The following is a 25,497-nucleotide window of genomic DNA, read 5'->3' as shown; positions in this document are numbered from 1 at the left end:
TTTCTTTCCTTTTTTTTAATCCTCTTCTTTCTTTTTTCAAACATCTTATCAATTCCTTTTTTAAAATTTTTTATAATTTTCATCGTTACAGTCATAGTCCATCCCTATATCATATCAACCCTTATTTTGTATATATATATAAGTCTTTCTTTCTTTAAAATTTTAGGAGGCACTTTCTTCTAACAGACTAAAATACACCCAAAATCTAGTGTGTGGCACTGATCTATGCACCAGCCTGATCATATTTGATCATATTCTGTTTTTTTGTGTTGTGTTCTGTTTTATCTTTTTTTTCTCTTTCTTTTTTCTTTCTTTCCCTTTCTTTTCCCCTGGTTTCAGGTCTTCTCTGATTTGATTAGAGTATATTTTCTGGGGACGTTGTTAACCTGTTAGCATTTTGTTCTCTCACTCATCTATTCTCCTCTGGACAAAATGACAAGACGAAAAAAATCACCTCAACAAAAAGAACAAGAGGTAGTACCGTCAGCCAGGGACCTACTCAATACGGACATTAGTGTGGTGTTGGACCTAGAGTTCAGAATCATGACTTTAAAGATACTAGCTGGCCTTGAAAAAAGCATGGAAGTTATTAGAGAAACCCTTTCTGGAGAAATAAAAGAAGTAAAATCTAACCAGGTCGAAATGAAAAGGCTATTAATGAGGTGCAATCAAAAATGGGGGCACTAACTGCTAGGATAAATGAAGCAGAAGAGAGAATCAGTGATATAGAAGACCAAATGATGGAAAATAAAGAAGCTGAGAAAAAGATAAACAACTATTGGATCACGAGGGCATAATTGGAGAGATAAGTGATACGATAAGATGAAACAATATTAGAATAATTGGGATCCCAGAAGAAGAAAGAGAGAGAGGGGCAGAAGGTATATTGGAGCGAATTATAGCAGAGAACTTCCCTAATGTGGGGAAGGAAACAGGCATCAAAATCCAGGAGGCACAGAGAACCCCTCTCAAAATCAATAAAAATAGGTCAACACCCCAACATCTAATAGTAAAACTTGCGAGTCTCAGAGACAAAGAGAAAATCCTGAAAGCAGCTCGGGAGAAGAGATATGTAACCTATAATGGTAGAAACATTAGATTGGCAACAGACCTATCCACAGAGACCTGGCAGGCCAGAAAGGACTGGCATGATACATTCAGAGCACTAAACGAGAAAAATATGCAGCCAAGAATACTATATCCAGCTAGGCTGTCATTGAAAATAGAAGGAGAGATAAAAATCTTCCAGGACAAACAAAAACTAAAGGAATTTGCAAACACGAAACCAGCCCTCCAAGAAATATTGAAAGGAGTCCTCTAAGCAAAGAGACAGCCTAAAAACAGCATGGACCAGAAAAGAATACAGACAATATACAGTAACAGTCACCTTACAGGCAATACAATGGCACTAAATTCATACCTTTCAATAGTTACCCTGAATGTAAATGGGCTAAATGCCCCAATCAAAAGACACAGGCTATCAGATTGGATTCAAAAACAAGACCCATCGATATGCTGTCTGCAAGAGACTCATTTTAGACACAAAGACACCCCCACACTGAAAGTGAAGGGGTGGAAAACCATTGACCATGCTAATGGACACCAAAAGAAAGCTGGGGTGGCAATCCTTATATCAGACAAATTAGATTTTGAAACAAAGACTGTAATAAGAGATGAGGAAGGACACTATATCATACTTAAAGGGTCTATCCAACAAGAAGATCTAACAATTGTAAATATCTATGCCCCTAACATGTGAGCAGCCAATTATATAAGGCAATTAATAACAAAAGCAAAGAAACACATTGACAACAATACAATAATACTGGGGGACTTTAACACCCCCCTGACTGAAATGGACAGATCATCTAACAAAAGATCAACAAGGAAATAAAGACTTTAAATGACACACTGGACTAAATGGACTTCACAGACATATTCAGAACATTCCATCCCAAAGCAACGGAATACACATTCTTCTCTAGTGCCCATGGAACATTCTCCAGAATTGATAACATCCTAGGTCACAAATCAGGTCTCAACCGGTACCAAGAGATTGGGATTATTCCCTGCATATTTTCAGACCACAATGCTTTGAAACTGGAACTCAATCACAAGAGGAAAGTCCAAATACATGGAAGCTAAAGAGCATCCTACTAAAGAATGAATGGGTGAACCAGGAAATTAAAGAAGAATTAAAAAAAATTCATAGAAACCAATGAAAATGAAAACAAAACTGTTCAAAATCTTTGGGATACAGCAAAGGCAGTCCTGAGAGGAAAGTATATAGCAATACAAGCCTTTCTCAAGAAACAAGAAAGGTCTCAAATACACAACCTAACCCTACACCTAAAGGAGCGAGAGAAAAAACAGCAAATAAAGCCTAAACCCAGCAGGAGAAGAGAAATAAAGACCAGAGCAGAAATCAATGAAGTAGAAACCAAAAGAACAGTAGAACAGATCAACGAAACCAGGAGTTGGTTCTTTGAAAGAATTAACAAGACTGATAAACCCCTGGCCAGACTTATCAAAAAGAAAAGAGAAATGACCCAAATCAACAAAATCATGAATGAAAGAGGAGAGATCACAACCAACACCAAAGAAATACAAACAATTATAAGAACATATTATGAGCAACTCTATGCCAGCAAATTAGATAACCTGGAAGAAATGGGTGCATTCCTAGAGATGTATCAACTACCAAAATTGAACCAGGAAGAAATAGAAAACCTGAACAGACCTAGAACCACTAAGGAAATTGAAGCAGTCATCAAAAATCTTCCAACAAACAAAAGCCCAGGGCCAGATGGCTTCCCAGGGGAATTCTACAAAACATTTCAAGAAGAATTAATACCTATTCTTCTGAAACTGTTCCAAAAAATAGAAATGGAAGGAAAACTTCCAAACTCATTTTATGAGGCCACCATTACCTTGATCCCAAAACCAAAGACCCCATCAAAAAGGAGAATTACAGACCAATATCCTTGATGAACATGGATGCAAAAATTCTCACCAAAATACTAGCCAATAGGATCCAACAGTACATTAAAACGATTATTCACCATGACCAAGTGGGATTTATCCCTGGGCTGCAAGGCTGGTTCAACATCTGCAAATCAATCAACGTGATACAATACGTTAACAAAAGAAAGAACAAGAATCATATGATCCTCTCAATAGATGCAGAAAAAGCATTTGACAAAGTACAGCATCCTTTCTTGATCAAAACTCTTCAGAGTACAGGGATAGAGGGTACCTACCTCAATATCATAAAAGCCATCTATGAAAAACCTACAGCGAATATCATTCTCAATGGGGAAAAGCTGAGAGCTTTTCCCCTAAGGTCAGGAACACGGCAGGGATGTCCACTATCACCACTGCTATTCAACATTAGAAGTCCTAGCCACAGCAATCAGACAACGAAAAGAAATCAAAGGCATCCAAATAGGCAAAGAGGAAGTCAAACTCTCACTCTTTGCAGATGATATGATACTTTATGTGGAAAACCCAAAAGACTCCACCCCAAAACTGCTAGAACTCATATAGGAATTCAGTAAAGTAGCAAGATATAAAATCAATGCACAGAAATCAGCGGCATTCCTATACACCAACAACAAGACAGAAGAGAGACAAATCAAGGAGTCGATCCCATTTACAATTGCACCCAAAACCATAAGATACCTAGGAATAAATTTAACCAAAGAGGCAAAGGATCTGTACTCAGAAAACTATAAAATACTCAGGAAAGAAATTGAAGAAGACACAAAGAAATGTAAAAACGTTCCATGCTCATGGATTGGAAGAACAAACATTGTGAAGATATCAGTGCTACCTAGAGCAATCTACACATTCAATGCAATCCCCATCAAAATACCATCCACTTTTTTCAAAGAAATGGAACAAATAATCCTCAAATCTGTATGGAACCAGAAGAGACCCCGAATAGCCAGAGGAATGTTGAAAAAGACAAGCAAAGCTGGCGGCATCACAATTCCGGACTTCCAGCTCTATTACAAAGCTGTCATCATCAAGACAGTATGGTACTGGCACAAAAACAGACACATAGATCAATGGGACACAACAGAGAGCCCAGAAATGGACCCTCAACTCTATGGTCAACTCGTCTTTGACAAAGCAGGAAGGAAGGTCCAATGGAAAAAAGACAGTCTCTTCAACAAATGGTGTTGGGAAAATTGGACAGCCACATGCAGAAGAATGAAACTGGACCATTTCCTTACACCACACACAAAAATAGACTCCAAATTGTTGAAAGACCTAAACGTGAGACAGGAGTCCATCAAAATCCTAAAGGAGAACACAGGGAGCAACTTCTTCGACCTCAGCCGCAGCAACTTCTTCCTAGAAACATCACCAAAGGCAAGGGAAGCAAGGGCAAAAAGGAAGTATTGGGATTTCATCATGATAAAAAGCTTTTGCACAGCAAAAGAAACAGTCCACAAAACCAAAAGACAACCGACAGAATGGGAGAAAATATTTGCAAATGACATATCAGATAAAGGGCTAGGATCCAAAATCTATAAAGAACTTATCAAACTCAACACCCAAAGAACAAATAATCCAATCAAGAAATGGGCAGAAGACATGAACAGACATTTTTCCAAAGAAGACATCCAAATGGCCAACAGACAGATGAAAAAGTGCTCAACATCGCTCGGCATCAGGGAAATCCAAATCAAAACCTCAATGAGATACCACCTCACACCAGTCAGAATGGTTAAAATTAACAAGTCAGGAAACGACACATGTTGGCGGGGATGTGGGAAAAGGGGAACCCTCCTACACTGTTGGTGGGAATGCAAGCTGGTGCAACCACTCTGGAAAACAGTATGGAGGTTCCTCAAACAGTTGAAAATAGAACTACCATACGATCCAGCAATTGCACTACTGGGTATTTACCCCAAAGATACAAATGTAGGGATCCAAAGGGGTATGTGCACCCCAATGTTTATAGCAGCAATGTCCACCATAGCCAAACTGTGGAAAGAGCCAAGATGTCCATCGACAGATGAATGGATAAAGAAGAGATGGTATATATACACAATGGAATATTATGCAGCCATGAAAAGGAATGAGATCTTGCCATTTGCAACGACGTGGATGGAACTGGAGGGTGTTATGCCGAGTGAAATAAGTCAATCAGAGAAAGACATGTATCATATGACCTCACTGATATGAGGAATTCTTAATCTCAGGAAACAAACTGAGGGTTGCTGGAGTGGTGGGGGGTGGGAGGGAGGGTGTGGCTGGGTGATAGACATTGGGGAGGGTATGTGCTATGGTGAGCGCTGTGAATTGTGCAAGACTGTTGAATCACAGATCTGTACCTCTGAAACAAATAATGCAATATATGTTAAGAAAAAAAAAAAGAAGATAGCAGGTGGGGAAGAATGAAGTGGGGGAGAGCGGAGGGGGAGATGAACCATGAGAGACAATGGACTCTGAAAAACAAACTGAGGGTTCTAGATGGAGGGGGTCGGGAGGATGGGTTCGCCTGGTGATGGGTATTAAAGAGGGCACATTCTGCGTGGAGCACTGGGTATTATGCACAAACAATGAATCATGGAACACTACATTAAAAACTAATAATGATGTAATGTATGGTGATTAACATAACAATAAAAATTAAAAAAAATTAAACCAATCTGACCAATAACACACACACACAAAATCATACTTCCTTTCAAATCATAAAACATACTCCATTCCCTTTCACATTTAGAATGTGGTGATTTGTCCCAAATGTCCTGTGATTCATACTTACATGGTTTTAGCCTTCTCCCACGTTTCTCCCCAGACGTACATGCCATGACGCCTGACTAGGACCGCGCAGGAGTCCGGGTATTCATTTATCGCACAAGCCATTCGTTCTTTGAGGTCTTTCTCCTCGGGTGTGTTCTCAATAATGGGTACCACTAACATATCATCATACCTATAGGACAAAACAAGCCATTTTTTTCCCCATTAAAACAAATGTATTCATATGTAAGGTCATAATTTTTTTTTCAAGTAACCAGTTAGACATTCTCTTTGTTTCTGAAAGCCACTCCAAATTATGGACAAGATGTTGCATGTTATTCTGTATATCTTGCATAAACAGCTGTAGCAAAAGATGTCTTCGGAATTTGGCAGGTGTATTCTAAGTAAAAGTGGCAGAAATTTGTATAGGATACCGAAACCTAAGAAAGAAATGATCAAGATCATACAAGTATTTCCTTGAAGCAGAGACAATCAATATTTTCAACAGGAGATGGGAAATGGTAGATCAGATAGCCAGAAGCATAGAAAGGATTAACAATTTAACTGCTTATTAAGTATGAGTTTTCCAAAGATACAAAATCCTTTTCTTTTATCTCTGCAAGACCCCAAAGTGTCTCAGGCAAATAAATAAAGAGAGATGTGGTTTGTGGCACCGGGATAGCAAGAACCTTCTGGAAATGACTCTTAATGGTGTGGTAATATTTTCAGAACATTCTCAAGTCTGTGGCGTTAGAATTCTTTTACTTCCATCTTGTTTTCAGGAAATACATGTGATAAAATTGGCATAAGCGTTTTCCTTTCTGCTCATGTCGAACTCGGACGTGTTTTCCCTTTTATATGGATTTCTCTTGCCTTTTAATGTAACATCTGCTTTTTTACTACCTCTGTAATGGCCAAACGTAACAACAAAAAAGTTCTAGGTATAGTTTTATCAAAAGTTGCAACTTTAGGACAGGTATAGGTTAAGTAGCTCTCACGTATGGAGATGTTTATTATTTCCTTTTTTTTTTTTTAAGATTTTATTTATTTATTTGACAGAGAGAGACACAGCAAGAGCAGGAACACAAGCAGGGGGAGTGGGAGAAGGAGAAGCAGGCTTCCCACCAAGCAGGGAGCCCGATGCGGGGCTCTATCCCAGGACCCTGGGATCATGACCTGAACTGAAGGCAAACGCTTAATGACTGAGCCACCCAGGTGCCCCTTATTATTTCGTTTAAGTAAAAGAGAAGTAATTAAAAAATATTCTTAAATATGGAAGAAATAAATTGCTAATCCCAAATCTTTCCTAATATTGACCAAGAGAATCACAAACATGTAACTCCCTCGAGCCTATACCGAATAGTCAGACATCTTTTCAGGGGTAAAATAGTACCACAGCAAAATAAGCCCTGAAATTCAATCCGATCACCCACTTTACAGACAGAACACTAATCCTTCTGAGTTAAATGAACAGAGCCAGGATGGTCCTTTGATCATTAAACAGTTCTTTTTACTCTACCACAGGAGTGTTGCTGCCAGGAGAGAGGACAATTACATTTACATATGGAAACCTCCCCTGAGGAGAATTAGGTATGTATTTGAAAGTTTTTGTTTTTCAAGATGGACTTAAAAAAAAAAGATATATCTCTGCCTCCTGAGTGGTGATAATGACCCTGTTACTGATTTCCAGGCTCAAGAGAATTGCGAAGGACATTGCAAAAAAGTTTGTATTCTTTAAGTTCTGAAACATTTAAAATAATACATGAAATGTGTATGTTATGGTGCAGAAGAAGTGACATCATTCATGACATTCCTTTCTCCCCAGAATTCCAAAGGCTGTGGAATTCTGTGCTGTTCCTCTAGGCAGCCGTTCACACCTCCTTCCGACCTACTTTTATTTCTTCACCAAAGCAATCAAGTGCTGAGGAAATTAATAGCACACATAATGCCTCTCCTTCAAGATCCAGAATGGAAAAGGCAGTGTGGGGCTATACTTTCTTTAGTATGTACACTTTCATAATTTAAACATTTAACTTTTGTAAATACGTATTCCACAGTGCTAACAAATGCTATAGGCATACAATAAGTATTAACTAAAATTAAATCATAGTAAGTTCTTGACACACTAGTTTAAACTTGTACATTCTACGACGTGGAGTAACAATAAGATATTGCTGTCAGAACACTTTAGAAAAACTGGCACCCGTTTCCTCTAAGCTAGATAAGGTAGAATCAGGCCCTTTAGCAAATTAATAAGCTCAAAAATAAGAATGCCAAGCCGTTCAAATGAAATGCTTAGCTTGTACCTGAGCACTGAGAACACATTTCTTCCCATGTAGATTGGCAAATAATTCTACATTTTGGTGGGCTGGTGGATTTATTTGATTTTCTCTAGAAGGTTCTATACCATCTATGCCATTTTCCATACTGAAAAATTATAAAAATAGAGACCTATTTAATTGAAATAATTATACAACTTTTATAAATATGAAAACGTTCTAGAAATACTAAATTAAATCAAGATGACATAAACTCCAATAAGGGCTGAAGCTTCCTGGAGACCTAGTGAAGGTGAGGGGATCTTGCTCTCTGGGTGATTCCATACGGAACATAATCTTTCTGTCTCTAAAGAAAGCTCAGCCAAGGATTTTTCACCTTACTCTGACAAATGTTTCATTATTCGTGTTGCTAATAATCTACCAAGGTTGGGGTAGGGGAAGAGGAGGGGAGGCATCTGATTTGTGTCGCTGAGAAGAAATCTGTATAATATTAATAATAGTAAGTGGGCTATTATTTAACGTAGATCCCACAACATCTCATTAAAGGCATAGAAAGATCAGTAGCTTCTTTATCAAAAGACAGAAAAATACTTTTCAAATTACTTAAGCAAAAATAGAAAAAAATACCTATAATACCCTCCTGAAGTACATTTCCTTATTCCTTTGATCATCTCTTGATGGGTAATTTTAAACTCTCGTCCTGGAAAGAGAAGGGTGGCCATGACAGCAGCTTTTGAGTGGGTATGAATCACTGCACCTGCTCCTGGAGGAAGGAAAAAAAGTCACATGCTCAGTGAAAACAAAATGTTACCTTTTAAAGAAATATATATAAATATATGTGTGTATATATATATAAAACATTTATTTGTATATGATTTTGAACTTGTTTTTCTTGGCATGGAATCATAAGTTGGCAATAGACAGGAGGGTAGGAAGGGAGGGAGGGAGGAAGAGAGAAATGGTAATAGAGAAGCTGGAAAGCAAAAGGCATTTAAGCTTTATCCGCATCAGGACAATGTACAATACTTCACACGTGCTCAAGAAATAGCTTTAGGTGGTCTGAAGTACAGCTGTAATAATCATGGAGATCATAGTCAAAATGGTACCATTTAATTAGGGGTTCCTCTGTGCCAGGCACTGGGTAAATCCCCTTTATATGTTATCTCTTGCTCTTAAGTCATCACGACAACCATAGACGGAAATTCTATCTCCCCAACTTGATGGTCAAGGAAGTGGGGAGCTTGGAGATGTGAAATAACTTGTCTATGTTCACAGATAGTTGTGGCAGCAGTTAGATTTGACTTTAGGGTCAGTGTGACCCGTAATCAGCAAGTTGGGTTTCATAGTGCAGGCCATGTCTTGGTAGCATAAGGGGTGGTAGGGCTTTTAAGGTATAATTGTAATGGGTTTACCTAAAAAGGATTTGTATGCTATAAAATTCAGTAATGGCTATTTTTGTGATTGGAAGTTTATTTAGCTTTTTGCTGGGAAAGGGGCTTCATTCTGTTAGAATCTGTCCCTGAGGTTTTGCCCTCTCAGGAGTGGCTGACAAAGTCCAGGAACAGAACATAGCATGATCATAGACTCAATCCTGATTTCATTCAGTGGCTATATTAAAGCACGGTTCTAATGCCTTTATTGCTATGATTGAGCCAGTTATAATTTTCTATTTTCACACTGTCCTCTAGGTTCAACCTTTCCAGACTGATTTTCTACTGCAAATTCTGGGAATTAAAATAAAACTCCTACTTTTATTGTACAGTACATTTTTTAAAAAGATTTTTTATTTATTCACTTGAGAGAGAGCACACCAGCAAGGGGAGAGGGAGAAGCAGACTCCCTGCTGAGCAGGGAGCCCAACGTGGGGCTCGATCCCAGGACCCTGAGATCATGACCTGAGCCAAAAGCAGATGCTTAACTGACTGAGCCACCCAGGCGCTCCTTTGTACAGTACATTTTTAAAAAAGGGAGGACCAGTCCTACTAAAGTAAAGGCCACAATTTCCTCTCATTTATAATTTGACTTACTTCTACTACAAGTTCCCAGAGGTTTAACTCTAAACTAGAAGTGGGAATCTGATGGTAAATATAGTATTTAGTCAATTTGACAATCTAGTGGAGTCATACTAGGTTGAAATTCTGGCCCCAATACTCACTAGCTATTTATTTTAAGAAAATCTCCCAGATCCTCTGTCCTCTGGTATATAAAATGGAGTAACAGTGCACCTTCCACTAAGCTGATTTGAGGTCTGAATGTGTTAACATATTTAAAGTTTTTTTTTTTTTTAAGATTTTATTTATTCATTTGAGAGAGAAAGAGAGCACAAACTGGGGGGAAGGACAGAGGGAGAGGGAGAAACAGGCTCCCCACAGAACAGGGAGGCTGATGTGGGACTCGATCCCAGGACCCTGGGATCATGACCTGAGCCGAAGGCAAATGCTTAACCAACTGAACCACCCAGGCACCCCAACATATTTTAATGGTTTTTACACATAGTAGGTATTCAAGAAATGTTAACTACAACAATAATTACAATTATTTAGGGAATCTACTCTGTAGCAAATATTCTTTACGTTCAATCCATTTTCTGCCTACCTCTCATTGTGTAAGCATTCATGAAAAGAGGAGTACACTGGCTTTTTTTCAGATTCTTACATGGCGGAGGTCCACTTATATCCTGTTCATTGATGTCACAAACAAACATGTCTTCAGGCTGTTTATAGAGGGGGGAAAAAGAAAAAAAAAAGGCTTATACAATATCAGTTAGAAGTGTCCCTTTTCTTGTGTGTGCTAATATATATGTATGCATATTTAACTCCTATTTTAAATATCCATATGTAGTTTCTCTTTGAAAATGTTTAAGCCATTTTGAGAAATAAAAAATGTTTCTACTGATAAAAATATTCTCGAGAGTTAAAATTCTTCCTTTAGAATTTGAAGAAACGATATGGAAAATTTCATATGTTTGAATAATATTGCTGTTTTCATTAATGTAGCTTCTTAGATTTTCCCTGCAATTTCACAATTTTATTTCAGAGAAGCTATACAAAGAAATCATCATTTTGAGATGGGTGCTACAGTTCTTTTTTTATATTTCATGATATGAGGAAAAATATAGAGTTGAATTTCTAATCGCCTGAGAAACATTTTAACTGATACTCAGAAATGTTCACCTCAATAAGGTATATTATTTTAAAGTTCAAGCAGTTAGGCAGATGCAGATTTTTCCTAGTAGTGTGTGCATACTTCCAACTTGTGACTTTCACTTGCCAGGGCTTATTACAAACTACAATCTAAATGTTTTATTAATGAAGCATTATGCCTTAGCTAGAAGTTAAGTGTTAGATGTTTGTTTTAACTAGCTTTTGAGTCTCCTAAGCATTAATATGGAATGAGACTTCTCAAAAATTTGAAATAAAGTTTTATAACTTTAGATTGGGATAGCTTTGCTATTGTTAAATATGAGCCAGTTTGGTCCATTTGAGACTATCAATGTGACTACCCTACTAGCCTGATAAAGATGCTATAATACTGCAAAATTATAATCACTTTGTAAAGATTGCACTATTCCCTTGTGCCCTCTAGAGGTTGAATGAGAATTCAGAACATATTAGTTGTATGGAGATTACTTAATCACCTTAAAAAAATGGTTACTAGTTACTTATCAAATGTTTATTGATTACTTAAATTATAACACTATAACCCCCCCTTAAAACTTTTAAAATTAATTCCCTTTCACAAAACAGTAGTCAAGTAGAGAAGAGAAGGCATTTGGAGTTAAGGATCCCTTTAACATACCTGAATCCGTTCCTTTTGCACTCCCGAAGGAGCAATGTAGATTTCATTGCTGGTAACACAAAATAAAGAAATTGGCATTTATTTAACTCTACTCTTCTGCTTTTGACCAAAGACAAGTGTATTCTTGCAGTCCAATTATCGATACTCTTTATAAATCAAGTCACACAGAAAGCTGCTTAATTAATGGTATATACTGTATAGAAAGAACACCAAATTACTGGTAATGTCTTTATAGTGCTGGTGACAAAGTAAAATTTTGGTAGTTTTCATATATATTTCTTTATTTTTACAGTGCAAAATCAATGGTAATCAGAATTATCTGGTTAGGGGAAATACAACTGTGAAAACACAAGTCTTTAGCATCTTTAAGCATGAGTAAGCAGTTTATCTTATTATACATGGAATAGTTATTATAAAATCCAATCAGAAGAAAATATGCTCATGAGGAGTAGATCTCTGTCTTACAAGGGATCAAGTTTAATTTTATTGCTTGAAATTCTCTTCTTATAAAACATGAAGTTCAGGGACCCCTGCTGGACAGTTTATTAAATTACAGCATTAACACAGCTACTTTTTGGGTGGACTATACGCTTCCTATTTGAAAAGCATTTCTTTCTTGTGAAAATATTTGGTAATAAAGCTAAAACAACTGCAGAAAGTTAAAAATATAAAAGGCATGCTAACATCTGGAGATCCTCCTGTTATAGAATGTTGTGCTAAGGGAGATGCTATAATACACCATTTATCAGAAAGTACTCTCAAATTTGATTTAGAAATTAATTTCAAAATCTTCTCTAAAGGTCCTTATCAGTTTCAGTTGCTGCCAGAGGGTTTTAAGAGCTGCCACATACAAATGAAGGAAATCCCAGCACCTGCACGCTCCAGCTTTTGCCCCTGAGCCATGGATAGAGGGACACTGAATATTAACTGTTCCTAGTGAAAATGAGGATGATGGCCTATATCGAATCAAGCTATCAATCCTGTTGGGATTATTAATAAACCTATAGACTTGTAACTGACAAAAGTGAAAGTTTCTTTAAGGGTCCACTTGTAAACTAAGGTCTACAAAATAAATGCCTGAAAACGGGAGAGAAATCCAAAGCACAGCAAGCTATATCCAATTATTTGTTTTCACAATGACATAGCTCGCTTTACGTAAGGCTTTGTTGCATAAGAAAACATGGAGTGGCATTCCTCCGGAATCAGTGCAATTGGTAGGGATCATACTGTTACAAAAGGGTCCTTTGCAAATACCAGGGATCCAAATCTTTTGTCCCTGGGTAACAAGGAATCATTCCCGAGAATCATGTGTGGTACGAAGTCAGTGTACTTGTAGGGTAAGTCTTCTTGTGTGGGGAGAAATTTATGCAATCTGGGAACAGACCCAAATAAGTTCAAAACAGAATTTTATTTACAAAATGTAAATAAAATTCATTTACAAAGTGGAAAAATCCAGGGTATTCTGTTTATTCAAATGATTTGGTAATCTAAATCTGTTTTTATTGCTGCCTTTCTGAAGACAGAAATCAGTTTAGACTGATCACTTTGGGTAATTTAAAGATTAGCTAAACAGATTGTGGAAAAAATACATTTTCACCTACAAAGAAGGAACTATCTGGATAAAAATAGGAAGATGACAGAGCCTTTATTTTAGGAGGGAAATATGCCAAAGATTAGAAGTGAAGTCTTTACTTGGTGCTGTAAGCTGCAATCAAAAAGCATTTTGAATTTGAAGGCATTAAGTTTTGGAATTTATTTCTCCATACTCTCTGCTCTTCGACTATCTGGTAAGGAAGAGGGCAAAACTCAAGAGTTCATAATATATCTGTGTTCAATTGCTTCTATTTTTTTTACTGTCTGGTTATTTAAAAAAAATGTAAATCTTACTATATGCCTCAGTTATCTTGTCTACAGTATGGGTTGATTAATTTTCATTCTAATAGCATGCCTTAGGATTAGTGTCTCTGACACATGACGATATCATACCATGAAAACAGGAAATGCTAAATGTGAATGATAATGACCCAACCTAAACACAGTGGCTGCTGGGTATCTTGGAATTGCTTATGATTACTGTCATTTTCTTGGTCTTCCATTTCCTCCTTCTGATTTAATGCTCATATGGATCTTAAGGTGTCTTTTATATACATCTTTTGGGACTACACACAAGTAGCATAATCTAGAATGGTATCAGCCAGACCTTGGAATCAGTAAATTTTATATTCCCAAACACAATCTATTGGGTTTATCCTTCATTCCAAATTTATTTGCTTTAAGCTTCAAAGAAAAGCAAAGTTTCACTAACAACACGAGAATAACATAGGGGATAAAGTTAATGATGGGGGCTTATGAAGTCATTTAAATATTAGGAAAAAAATTGGACGTTTTACTACAAATTACCCACCTTACTCTGTAAAGCACAAAATTAGTAAGATTCCAATGCCATAAAATTGTGGTTGTTTCCACCCGTGACCTCCAGGAGGAGCTCCTCACCCATTAAGAATCTAAGAGCAAAGCAATTTTGCTTACGATGCAACGTCCCCATAAACTGACTGTAGTGCTGGAAAAACCATTTAATTTTAAAAGGTGCCAGTGAGTGTTTTAGAGTGACCACCCACAATTTCAGTGCATGCGTTAACAAAATTCTTCTAGAAAGAACAGTCTTTTATGTCTATGATAAAAAAAAAATGTGGCTGTTTTTTAAAAGAGCCACTTAGAAAATGGTTATTGTAACTCAGCTGGGTAGAAAGCTCTATTTTGTACATACATAAACTTTCTGCATATGCGAATAAAAAGCAGTTAACTAAAGGCAATGTTCAGAGTATGATTTATCATAAAAACAGCTGAGAAACCAAATTCCGGGGAACTCAACTAAGTGGATAAATGAAAACAATGACAAATGTTGTTATCTTATGGCCTTGTTCTGAACATGACTTGGAAGTTTTGGCAAAATCACCTGAAAACTGGCACCGTACTGAAATGACACAGGAACACAGGGTGATGGTAAGAGAGGAGGCACAGAGGATGTACGATGTCCCATGAGGAACATGACCCTTCCAGACAGAGGGCATCCCTATACACGTGTAACTAAGACAGTTAAGGCCCCCTACTGTTGCCCACAGTTCAATTAATATTCAAATTACTTGGTAATTTGAAGCAGGTGAAATTTCACTGGCATCATCTTGTGGTATGCTGAAAAACCCCTTTTGTTCTAGATGTTCTGATTACATTTTACGCTCCATTCCTTTCTAGGAAATGGAGCCTCCTAGGGGGTGTTACTGTATATATTCAATATCGTACAAGTGCTATAGTAACTCAATTTTGTTAAAGAAAGTGAATTAGGATAAAGAAATCAAGTTACTCAGTTTAACATTCAGCCTCCAGACAATACTATTCCTAAAGCATTTCAGGAGAAAAAAAATTCATCCTCTTCCGGAAACACTGGAAAGAATGAGATTAAACAACCTGTATTTTCATTGTTAGTAGGTTACGTACTACACTACTTCATCTTCTTGGAGGAAAGACACTGAATAAATCTCATGAACAATTAAGTAATATTCATTCCTTCTGTTTCAGCCAGTCCCTCTTGTTTTGTCCTCTAAGCAATAAAGACCAGCAGGTGCTGTCCATTAGTGATGACACATGATGCATTTAGAAAGGCATATTGCCTGTCTTTTGACTTAATAAAATGTATTTTTCTAGTATTTTTGATGGCTTGTCATCTGTATTTAAGTGACTTTTAAAATACGTCTTTGAACCTTTAAAACAAATCCTGTCCACATAGAGGGGACCTTTTCTAATTCCAGCCATATAAACATAGTTGGCAGCATGTTATTTAACTTTGGTACTCCGAAGACTGAGGACCAAATTATTCTGATTAGAAACTGTGGTTCTTAAACACTTAGGTATTTATTGTATCTACAATTTCTGCACACGTATTCAGTTATGCAACTATTCATTTCTCCATTTAGAAACTAAATATTTTTAGTATCACACAAAACTGGGCACCAGGTGTTCTTTGGACAGAACACATATTAGGCTCTTCATTGGGCTACTTATATGGACAATTCCCAGAAGTGAAATCAGCCCCAAACTTACCCATGTTTCAAGCTAATTCCTCCTCCAGTCCCAGTGACCCAACCCAAATGGTAAAACTGTTTGCAAAGCTCTGGGATCAGGTATCTTGGATGTTCCTTGTCCTTAAAAAGAAGATAATGATTTTTCCAATAGATATTACGTTATCAAGTGACTTTTCTAGCTGACATCTCTCTGTTAAGAAGCCCATGAAAGGAGGTGCGTGGGTGGCTCAACTGGTTAAGCATGTACCTTCAGCTCAGGTCATGATCCCAGGGTCCTGAGATTGAGTCCTACATGGGGTGGGGGGGTTCACTGCTTATCAGGGAGTCTGCTTCTCTCTCTCTCCCTCTGCCCTTCCCCCATCCCCCCACTTGTTCTCTCTCTCTCTCTCTAATAGATAAAATCTTTTTAAAAAGCCAATGTAAGAAAAGTTTAAGAAAATCTACCACAGAGAAGTTACCATGAGGGAAAAAACTATTACAAAACATACTTGGTTTTTAATGTTTAGAAGATGGCTCTACTATGTTATTTTGGCAACCTGAAATTATTCAGAATAGGGCCATTTAGTCCAACACTATGGGACAGGCTGCAAAAACAAGGTGGGGAAATGCCTAGGATATATGTCTGTTGCAATGGCTGAAATAGTATCTAGTGCTGAGAGGAACATGATTCCATCTGTCCAGTGAATTTCTTCACACAAAACATCTTATTCAATTAAGTCATGATATACATATGACAGCTATGTATTCATATTCTGTGTTGGCTCAATTTTATTTTTATTCTAAAATCTTTTTTCCAGTGATTACACTGTTTTCTCTTATTACAAAAGCAGTATCTACTCACTATGGAATATAATTTCAAGAAAATAACATGGAAAGGACTCAAGCAATCACAATGAATACTTTCTGGGCTCATTTTTATGAAGATATGTGTGTACAGGAACAAATGTATGCATGTTGGCATACATTTTGAGCTTTATGTATTTTTATTGAAGTAGAATTGACATATATTAGTGGATACTATAAAGAGTAGATATTTGTATATATTGTGAAATGATTAGCACAGTAAGTCAAGTTAAAATAAGAGCTTATTTTTATTGTTTAATGATTACTTCTTTAGGAAAAAAATCAGTTTCCCCCATTTTTTAAAATGAAAATTAATGAAAACAAAAACAATAATAAAGAAATATAATGAAAATATAAATCTATTTTTGGCAATATGAAATACTACTCAACTTGAAAACAACTAAAAATGCTGAATAAATTTTTTTAAAACATTTCAAATTAAATTGCTGAGCTGGCAAGAAAGTAAGGTTTGACAGTATCCATAAAAGAAACCAGGGTCAATCTACCTGGGAGGGAAGCTCTGAAGTCATAATTTCCCTGAAGGTATTTGCATAACTCTGGTGAGTTTAAGCTCCAATTTTATAGCTATGCAAGCCACTAGAAACATGAGATAAAACACAGGATGTGCTCAGAATGGGGTACGTGACAGAAAATCCCTTCATAGGTTTGAGACCAGACAAGGGGCTATACCCTCCAGGTAAGGGTGAACAAGACATAGACCCTCTGTGCACAAAAGCATAGCAAGGAAGCTTGCCTAGATAAATCTTGGCACTGAGTAAAGGGGAAAAACATCTTTGAGTCCAAAGAGGATGATTATTGAACAGACCAAATGTCCGGCTATTTAACTGGCTTTCGGAAATTATGGTGTTTTCCAAAATTCAGTTAATATTTTACATATACATTGTATTTTATTATAAATGATAATTTGATGCAGTAGACTTCAAAATATAAAATTAAGAACATGGGAATGTTAACATTTTTTAAAGTTCTGAATCAACACAGGCTTCGGAGTTAATGGACATAAAGTCAAAACCTACATTATACCATTTTATTGCTTATATGACTTTGGGTTTCACTTTACTAATCCATAAAATGAAAACATTATGAGAGTTAAAATGAGATACAGTGCTACAGGCTTCTAGGTATGGGATGAATAAGTTTTTTTAAAAAAGAAAAAATAATGAAGATAAAGCATCCAGGACAATATGTGACACAGTCAATGTTAATTTCCCTCCCATTTTTTTTCAGTGTTATATTAGTTCGGGTGTACAATATACTGTATTTAACAGTTCTATATATTACTCAATGCTTACCACAATAAATATAGTTGCCATTGTTACTATATAATGTTATTACAATATTATTGACTATATTCCCTATGTTATACTTTTCATCCCTGTGACTTATTTTGTAACTGGAGTTTTACCTTCCTTCCCATTCTTAATGTGTTAAAAATTCTTGAATTTAAAAATAATAAGAATGCTGTGTTGGCTTTCCTTATATCTGTCCTTACAAAATCTAGCCAGAATCATCCATGCCCTGTGTCATTTGCTATTTCCTTTTTTAGTGATACAAATGATATTTTAATTATATATTAAAGTACAGCTAATGAGAAGACTCCTACAGTCTTCCAATCCTTAAAACCATCAATTTGCATAGCAAATTGCAAACATTATAGAAAATGTCTGTTATTATGGGTCTCTCCCCTTTTCCTTTTGTCTTTTCCCGTACTGAGTTATTATAGCAATTAGCCCACTTCGTGCTACAGGAATAACAATGATAAGGCAGCTGTTGTTAATAAAGTTTCATTCAACCATTCAAACCCACAAAATTACAATTTCAAAGAAAATAATCACTGAGTAGTGGGAACTAACAGATATACTGGGTAAAATGCAGTCATCTAAATTGTTCAGAATGGTAAGGAAGTAAATATCAGAACATATATTTCAATAAGAATAGACAAGAAGGAAAAAGGTTAGTTAACATTTACTTCTCCCCTGAATGTCAATAATATTACTTGTCTGTTACTGTTATGTCTGGCTTTTCAATGAGAGTAAGAAGGTTGAAAGACCTATCTAAAGATGGATTATAATCAATTTCTTACAGTAGCGGTCCTATACTGTGAGGGAGAAACATTTAACAGTATTTTGTGTCTAAAAAAAAAATAACAGTATTTTGTGTCTATTAAAAACATTAAAGTCTAAAAAGCAGTTGAATCAACACTTTATTTTTCCAATTTTTCAATCCAGTTGTTTTAAGGAAATCAACTCTACTGTCACTGAGACACCTGCTCATAGTCAACAATGACTCTAATCCCCTCCCCCACCTTTTCTTTCAATTTAAGCATAAGAGAGACATGTACTGCTTGGACAGAGGTTTTCCTGGGGGACTCTCACACAACTATAAAATAAATGTGTGAAAGACATTATTTAACCCATCAACTAATGATGGAACCAGAAAGATGATACAACTATATCCAAAGAGAATGCAAAACACACACCCCTATAATCAGGAATCCTGGATTTACAAATAAGGAAAAACTGGACAATATTCTCCAGGCAGCAACAAATTGAATGTCCAGAATACAGCTCGCATTTCTATGACCAATAATCATCTGCACTGTGTCAGCATTCTACAGTTGGGGGTTGTGCAATAGCTCCAAGATGGCCCTAGGACACCCAGTGATCTTTTTTTGTTCATTTCAGTCCTTCAAAATTCTTGACACTGGCCTGAGGAAGGGACTGGATGCAGGCACAGCCATGTTGTCAGCATTTTCTCAGTCTCTGGGCTTTGTTTCTCTCTGTCTCATTCTCCTCTCTGTGCATACTGGTTTTCTTTGCAATTTCACCTCCACTCAGTCATATTTCTCCCTTTCGCCTTCACCATACTTAAAAACTCATCTTCACATCAGCTGAGCACTGACTAGAAGAAATGAGAAGACCTGAAGCTTGGCTTCAGCTTTGACCCTCCACTAGCTGAGTGCCCTCAGGCAAGTCAGTGACCTTTTCTGGGTATCAGTTTCTTTATGTTAATTATCTGAATCCGTGATTCCCAGACTTCCCTAGATAGGCCAGCAGTTTGTTGTTGTTTAAATTTTAGGGACTGTCACAAGGTTGCCAAGTTAGAACATTTATTACATTTAACCATCTATTATCACCTTCTTCAAAAAAATGCATTTTTAACATAAAAAAGTAGGGTCATCTCAGAATAAAAGGTAGTCCTTTAAATTGAATGCATTAATTTTGTGAAATTCACTTTTTCATTATCCTGAGTTCTTTATTTTTGCAACAGTTGAGTAAAAACTCTTTTAGGGACTCATATTTGGGGAGGAATAAGGTTATCTTTCCCTATTTAGTCTCCTTGCCCACAATTTCTCCTTCCTCTCCTTCTTCTCTAGCTGAGCCTCCATTCCCCTGTTGGTACTAAAGGAATATACTACTTTGATCACTGACCCGCATTCCTCCAACCACAGACTGCACAAATGCCTAATCCACAGTCTGTTACTTAAGTCCTTCTGCTTTCTTGCCCCACTTTACCTTTTCAAATATTTTTCTCTCAGTTTATGTTTACATAAATCTCTCAGTTCTGTTCAACCTAGTTGTGGTAGTCAATCTCCAGGATGGCTCTCAATGGTCCCTGCCTCCTGGTATTCACACCCCGGTGTGTAGTCCTTCTCACATTGTACGGGGGCGTGCGTGACCAACAGACTGCAGTATAAGGGCAGAAGTGACAGTAGGTCACTTCTGACATCAGCTTATAAAGCACTGCAGCTTCTGTCTTGGGTGCTCTCTCTTGGCTCACTTGCTCCAGGGGAGTGAGCCAGCTGCTACGTGGTAAGGGTACTCGGCCTACGCAGAAGGCCATGTGGTGAAGAGGTATATGGACAAAAATCAGTGAGGAATGGAGGCCTGCCAACAACCATGTGAGCAAGCTTGGAAGCGGACCCTCCAGCCGCAGTCAGGCCTTGAGAGGACAGTGGCTCCAGCAGACAGTCTGACTGCCACCTTATGAGCAACCCTGAACCAGAACCTTGAACCAAACGCTCCTGGATTCCTAATCCTCAGAAACTCTGTGAGACAGTAAGTGCTTGTGTTTTAAGCCTAAATTTTGGGGTATTTGTTACGGAGCACTAGCTAACTAAGACATATTTTCTTGCTAACCAAGTGCATCTTTTTTTCTTTGCACTGTTAATGCTCATGCTGGATTTTCAATTATCCCAACTCTAGCTATCAGACTCCTGCTTGTAGGCCTTTATACCACACTCCCTACCCACTTCACCTGGGATTCCTTCTCTCACCATCCCAGCAGGAAATGATCACTCTCTCCTCTAATCCTGTGCCACGGCATTTGCTTTATATACCTCTCCTTTGGTTTTATAGAGCCTTCTCATTCATTCGTTCAGCAAATTTTTACTGCAAGCCCTGGAAAAATGAATATTGAGTAAGATAAAAATCCCTACCCTTTAGAAGCTCACAATCTAGTAAAGAAGTTATGAAAGGACAAAGATACATAATACAAGACAGTCTAAGGAAGCTACTGCTTGGGGGAGCAGAGCTAGTGGTGGGAGAGAGCAAGAGTTGGGAAAAGCTTCACAGAGGAGGGGATGGCTCAGCTAAGTCTTAATGAAGCACAGTGGGAGTATGCCAAGCATTTCCTGGCAATTCGGCTGTGAACTCTCGACCAAGTCCCTGCCCTAAAGAAATTTACATTCTGGAGGGTAGTTTTGAAAAAGCAAAGAGAAGAATAAACTATAATAGGTAGGAAGAAGGAAACAAACTAGGAACTTATAGAAACATAGCAGAGATTGACTTGATTGATGTGGTTAAGGATAGCCTCTCTGAACACGTGAGGATCTAAGGCCTACAAAGTGCGAAAAAAACAGTGTGTGATAAGTGTTTGCATACGCAAGGTTTTTTTTTTTTTTAAGATTTTACTTATTTGAGAGAGAGCGCACACGCAAACAGAAGCAAGAGGGGGAGGGACAGAAGGAGAGGGAGCAGCAGACTCCCCAATGAGTGGGGCTCGATCCCAGGACTCAAGAGATCATGACCTGAGCAGAAGGCAGATGCTTAACTGACTGAGCCCCCCAGGTGCCCCTCACACGCAAGGTTTTGTGTTGGGGAACAGCAAGCACTCCACACTAAGAACACAGCAGATGTAAAGGCCCTGGAGTGACACAGTGCTTGACATGTTTAAGGCCTGGAAGCCACGCTGATGAGAACAGTCTTGCTGAGCGGGAATGGATTCATGGTAGGAGAGACAGGGAGAGGGAGAGAAACAATTTCTGGATGTGAGAGGGGAGGGAGATCCTGAGCACAAGTGGAGGGATTGGGCTTCTTCCATCTTGAGAACTGAGAAGATGGGTTCAGGTTTAGGCAGATTGGTAGGTTTTGTGGTAGAAGGTAAGTTCATATCCAATGTCTTCTATTTTCTTAAGTATAAACAAAGTCATCAGCTGAGTAACAATGTGAGCACAGGGTATGGGAGGCTTGAAAAGATAATAAAAGGTATAAGTCAGTCATCGCAGGGAGTGGGGCAGTAAAGTACTAGGGAAACCCAGGATGGTTGTTGGGCAGTGTTAAGTGCCAATCTGAGGCTGACATGTTGAAGATGAAGCAAGGCCGGTCGGTGTAGTTGTGTAGTTTTCTCTAGGAATGCAGCTCAGTGCAATCACAAAAACCATAGTTAGTAGGTTCATCTTCGGCTGGGGTTTTGCTAGGCCAACTGTATTTGTAAATTAGGTCAACCATGATCTTAAGTAAGAATTGTTTCAATAGACCGGGTGTAGAAGCCAGATCTCAGTGGGTGAAGAAGTGAATAAAACTTAAAGGCAGAGAATTCTAAGGACTCTTTCAATAGTGTTGCTGTGAAAGGCTGGATAGGGAAACAGAAGGGGAAACTGGTTAACATAAAGTTTTCTTTACACACTAAAAGGTAAAATTAGGGAAAGGGGAGAGATTAATGACATAGGAAAACAAAAGCCTAACGAATAGGTCAATCTTTGCCGAGACAGAGCAGTTGGAATTTGACCAGGGAGGTATTTACCTTAGACAGGAGGAAGAAAGATGCAGGAAAATGTGTAATAATACAATTAATAACAAAAATAGTTAACATTTATTGAATACTTGTTTTATAACACATACTAAAGGCTTTATATGCACAACTTAGCTTAATCCTTATAACAACTGTGTTACACTAAGAAAGATTAATGTGTCCAAGACCACTCAGATGGCAACTGGCAGAACCAAGATTTGCACAGGCAGTCAGAATCTAGATGTCTTGTTCTTAACCTTTACATTATAACGTAGGTGGGAACAGGAAGAAATTGAAGTTAAGAAGTTCACACCTAATAGCTTCCTTTTCTTTGTGATTTTGGAGGCAAAGTCATCTTCAAAACAGGCTTGGAGGAGAGGATGGGGTGAGACGGTGAGGTTTTGGGAGTCACTTAAGGTAATGTGAAGGGAAGCTCCTCAGGGGGCTGCCATGAGGTGCTTAGGAGCTCGCTGCAGTAGGACACAATAGTATTTGTAGAGACACAAATGTATGTAGTTGAGTGACACCCCTCCATCCCTTGGGGGTTCTGAGTGGGAGGCATTTAAGTAAAGGCAATTATTTGTAATACAGGACGGAGGATCCTATGATAGAGGCTTGATAGAGGCTACACACAGACCTGTATAAGTAAAAAAGAAAAATCCTTCACCCAAAAAAGTGTGGGCTGAAGGGGTAGTGGCTGGGCGGGGAAGGATATGGCCGTGGGAATGGGTTGCTAGAGTGGAGGGGAGGGTGGAGATCCGATGGGGTCAAGGAAAACAGAGGGAAGGCTATTGGAAGACCTTGTGTTACTGTAATATCAAAGCACAAATATTTATTATTCAGGGTTAACACATATAGGACACTGTGATAAGTAAGGTATAATTAAAAAATAGAAGTAGTTCTTGATTTATTTTCCAGCTAAGCATAGCTCCCTGAAGGGTAGGGAACATGCTCTTGATGTAGCAATAGACTTACCATAGTGCTTTGTTCAATAAACACTGACTGGATTAAGATCACATCTACATTAAGAAAAGTCCTATATCATAGGTTACAAACTGGTGGCCCAGGGGCTGAACCAAGCTTATAGGAAGTAGTTTAAGTGCATATGCAAATCTGTTGTGAGTGGTGGAGCTGTGGTAACCTGGCAAGCACATTTAGGTGGTAGTCACTAGTCAGCTCAATCTAGACCCCAAGAAGGAATACACGCGCAATGCCATCAGATGTTCTAAAGTTTTAAGTGTTCTCCATTTTGAAAGGTTGGCTCAAATTTTTTATGAACAATGAGTGAACTAAACATGCCTGTTCACCGAATTGTCTGTCGGCAGTGTTTGGTTTGAGAATTCTTGTTTATTCTCAGATCCCTTGATAAAGGGATTGCTCATTTAGATTATATTTCACCATGATTTATCTACTTGGGGCATTAACACATGGGCTATTGAAACATCTTAGCAACATTCTACTAACAGGTTGCTTTCCTCACTTGCCACACACACCTGCCTAGCTACCTGTCCTGTATCCAATGTCTTCCCCCTTCCCAGCCAACTGTCCCTGTCCAGCATTCCATCCTCACAGTCGTCTTTGGTCATCTGGGGAGTTACTTATTCAAACGAGATTCACAAGTATTTTGCAATAAAACCTCCCATGTGTTATTACTTTTTAATTGGGACCTTCAGTCCTAAGAAAGAATAACAGGGGGAATGAGAGGGCTAATTTTGGGGTGGGGGGCTTTCCCTGCCTCTGAAGCAGGGCTTCTCACATTGTATTATAATTGTTTCTTCGTCTAGTTTTCCTCCAGACCCCAGGCCATTTGTCTTAATCATTGCTGTATCCCTGAGCACATTCGTGTTCCATAAAACTGTTGGTGAGTATACCCAGTGAATGAAAAGCAGACGCAGCCCGAGGGTGGATTTTCCTTTGACTCCTGCTCAAGGAAGAAATCTTCTACGATCATCCCGTAATCACTCTAAATTGAGGCAGGCAGAGCCGGAAAGGGCTGGCTACTGAAGCACAGCCCCGAGTTGGCCACCGTTTCCAGAGCGCCTACTGCCTGCCAAACGTCGGGCTGGTCGCCAAGGGCGCAGAAAATAAGCTCGAGAGCAAACAGTTTTAGCTTCATTTCCACTCAGTGCTTCCCGTTGCCTTGTTTGGCCTTAATGCCCCCCCAAAAGTTGTTTCAAAACACACTCAAGATGCCCGGCGCTCTCCTCCGTTATTTTCCCTTTAAAGTGTCTGGCGCCCGGCGCTCAGCGCCCGCCGTCGGAGCCCAGCCCCGGGAGCAGGACCGCGGCGGGGCCGTGGCCCCGGGTCGGCCTGGGGAGCCGAGGCGCCGGAAAGCGGGGGTCGCGTCCGCACGGGTCCCAGGCCCCGCGGGTCCGGGCCCAGCTCCCGCCGCCGCGTGTCACCAGCGCCTCACCTCCCGGCGAACCAGGCAGCCGCGGCCCCGCCCCTACCTGCGCGCCGCAGCACTGCGAGTCGCAGTCTCCCTCCGGAGGGTGACAGCCCGACATGGCCCGGATGACGGGGAACCACGGCCTCCTACCTTCGCGCGGCTTCGGGACCCGCGCTCAGTCTGGGCTAAGCCCCCTCTGTGGTGAGGCCACAACTGCAATCGGGCGGCGCTGAGGGCAGCCCGGGGGCGGGGCGGGCGAGGCGGAAGGCGGGTCTCGAAGGGCCTCGCGGACGGGAGATCCGGAGGCACAGCCGCCCGG

The 25,497-nt window shown here is 38.9% G+C and overlaps 1 protein-coding gene across 2 annotated transcripts in view; it reads right to left on the bottom strand.

Moving 5' to 3' along the window:
• Window positions 1-25,433, bottom strand: part of APIP (APAF1 interacting protein) — a 27,553-nt gene extending 2,120 nt beyond the window's left edge. For both annotated transcript variants that reach the window (XM_073904772.1, XM_025879256.2), the window contains exons 1-6: window positions 25,240-25,433; window positions 15,933-16,033; window positions 11,835-11,883; window positions 10,632-10,749; window positions 8,664-8,799; window positions 5,783-5,950 (exon numbers count right to left, since the gene is read on the bottom strand). In XM_073904772.1, the coding sequence (XP_073760873.1) occupies window positions 5,783-5,950; window positions 8,664-8,799; window positions 10,632-10,749; window positions 11,835-11,883; window positions 15,933-16,033; window positions 25,240-25,296 (629 nt within the window). In that variant the 5' untranslated portion in view covers window positions 25,297-25,433. The remainder of the gene's footprint in view (window positions 1-5,782; window positions 5,951-8,663; window positions 8,800-10,631; window positions 10,750-11,834; window positions 11,884-15,932; window positions 16,034-25,239) is intronic.
• Window positions 25,434-25,497: the final 64 nt, after the last annotated feature.

Source organism: Callorhinus ursinus, unplaced genomic scaffold (assembly GCF_003265705.2).
Source record: "Callorhinus ursinus isolate GAN/ISIS: 27379988/994484 unplaced genomic scaffold, GSC_fseal_2.0 scaffold21, whole genome shotgun sequence".
In the NCBI taxonomy this organism is placed as follows: domain Eukaryota; kingdom Metazoa; phylum Chordata; class Mammalia; order Carnivora; family Otariidae; genus Callorhinus; species Callorhinus ursinus.
The sequence above is the reverse complement of the archived record's forward strand: the minus strand, read 5'-3'. Positions and strand labels throughout refer to the sequence as shown.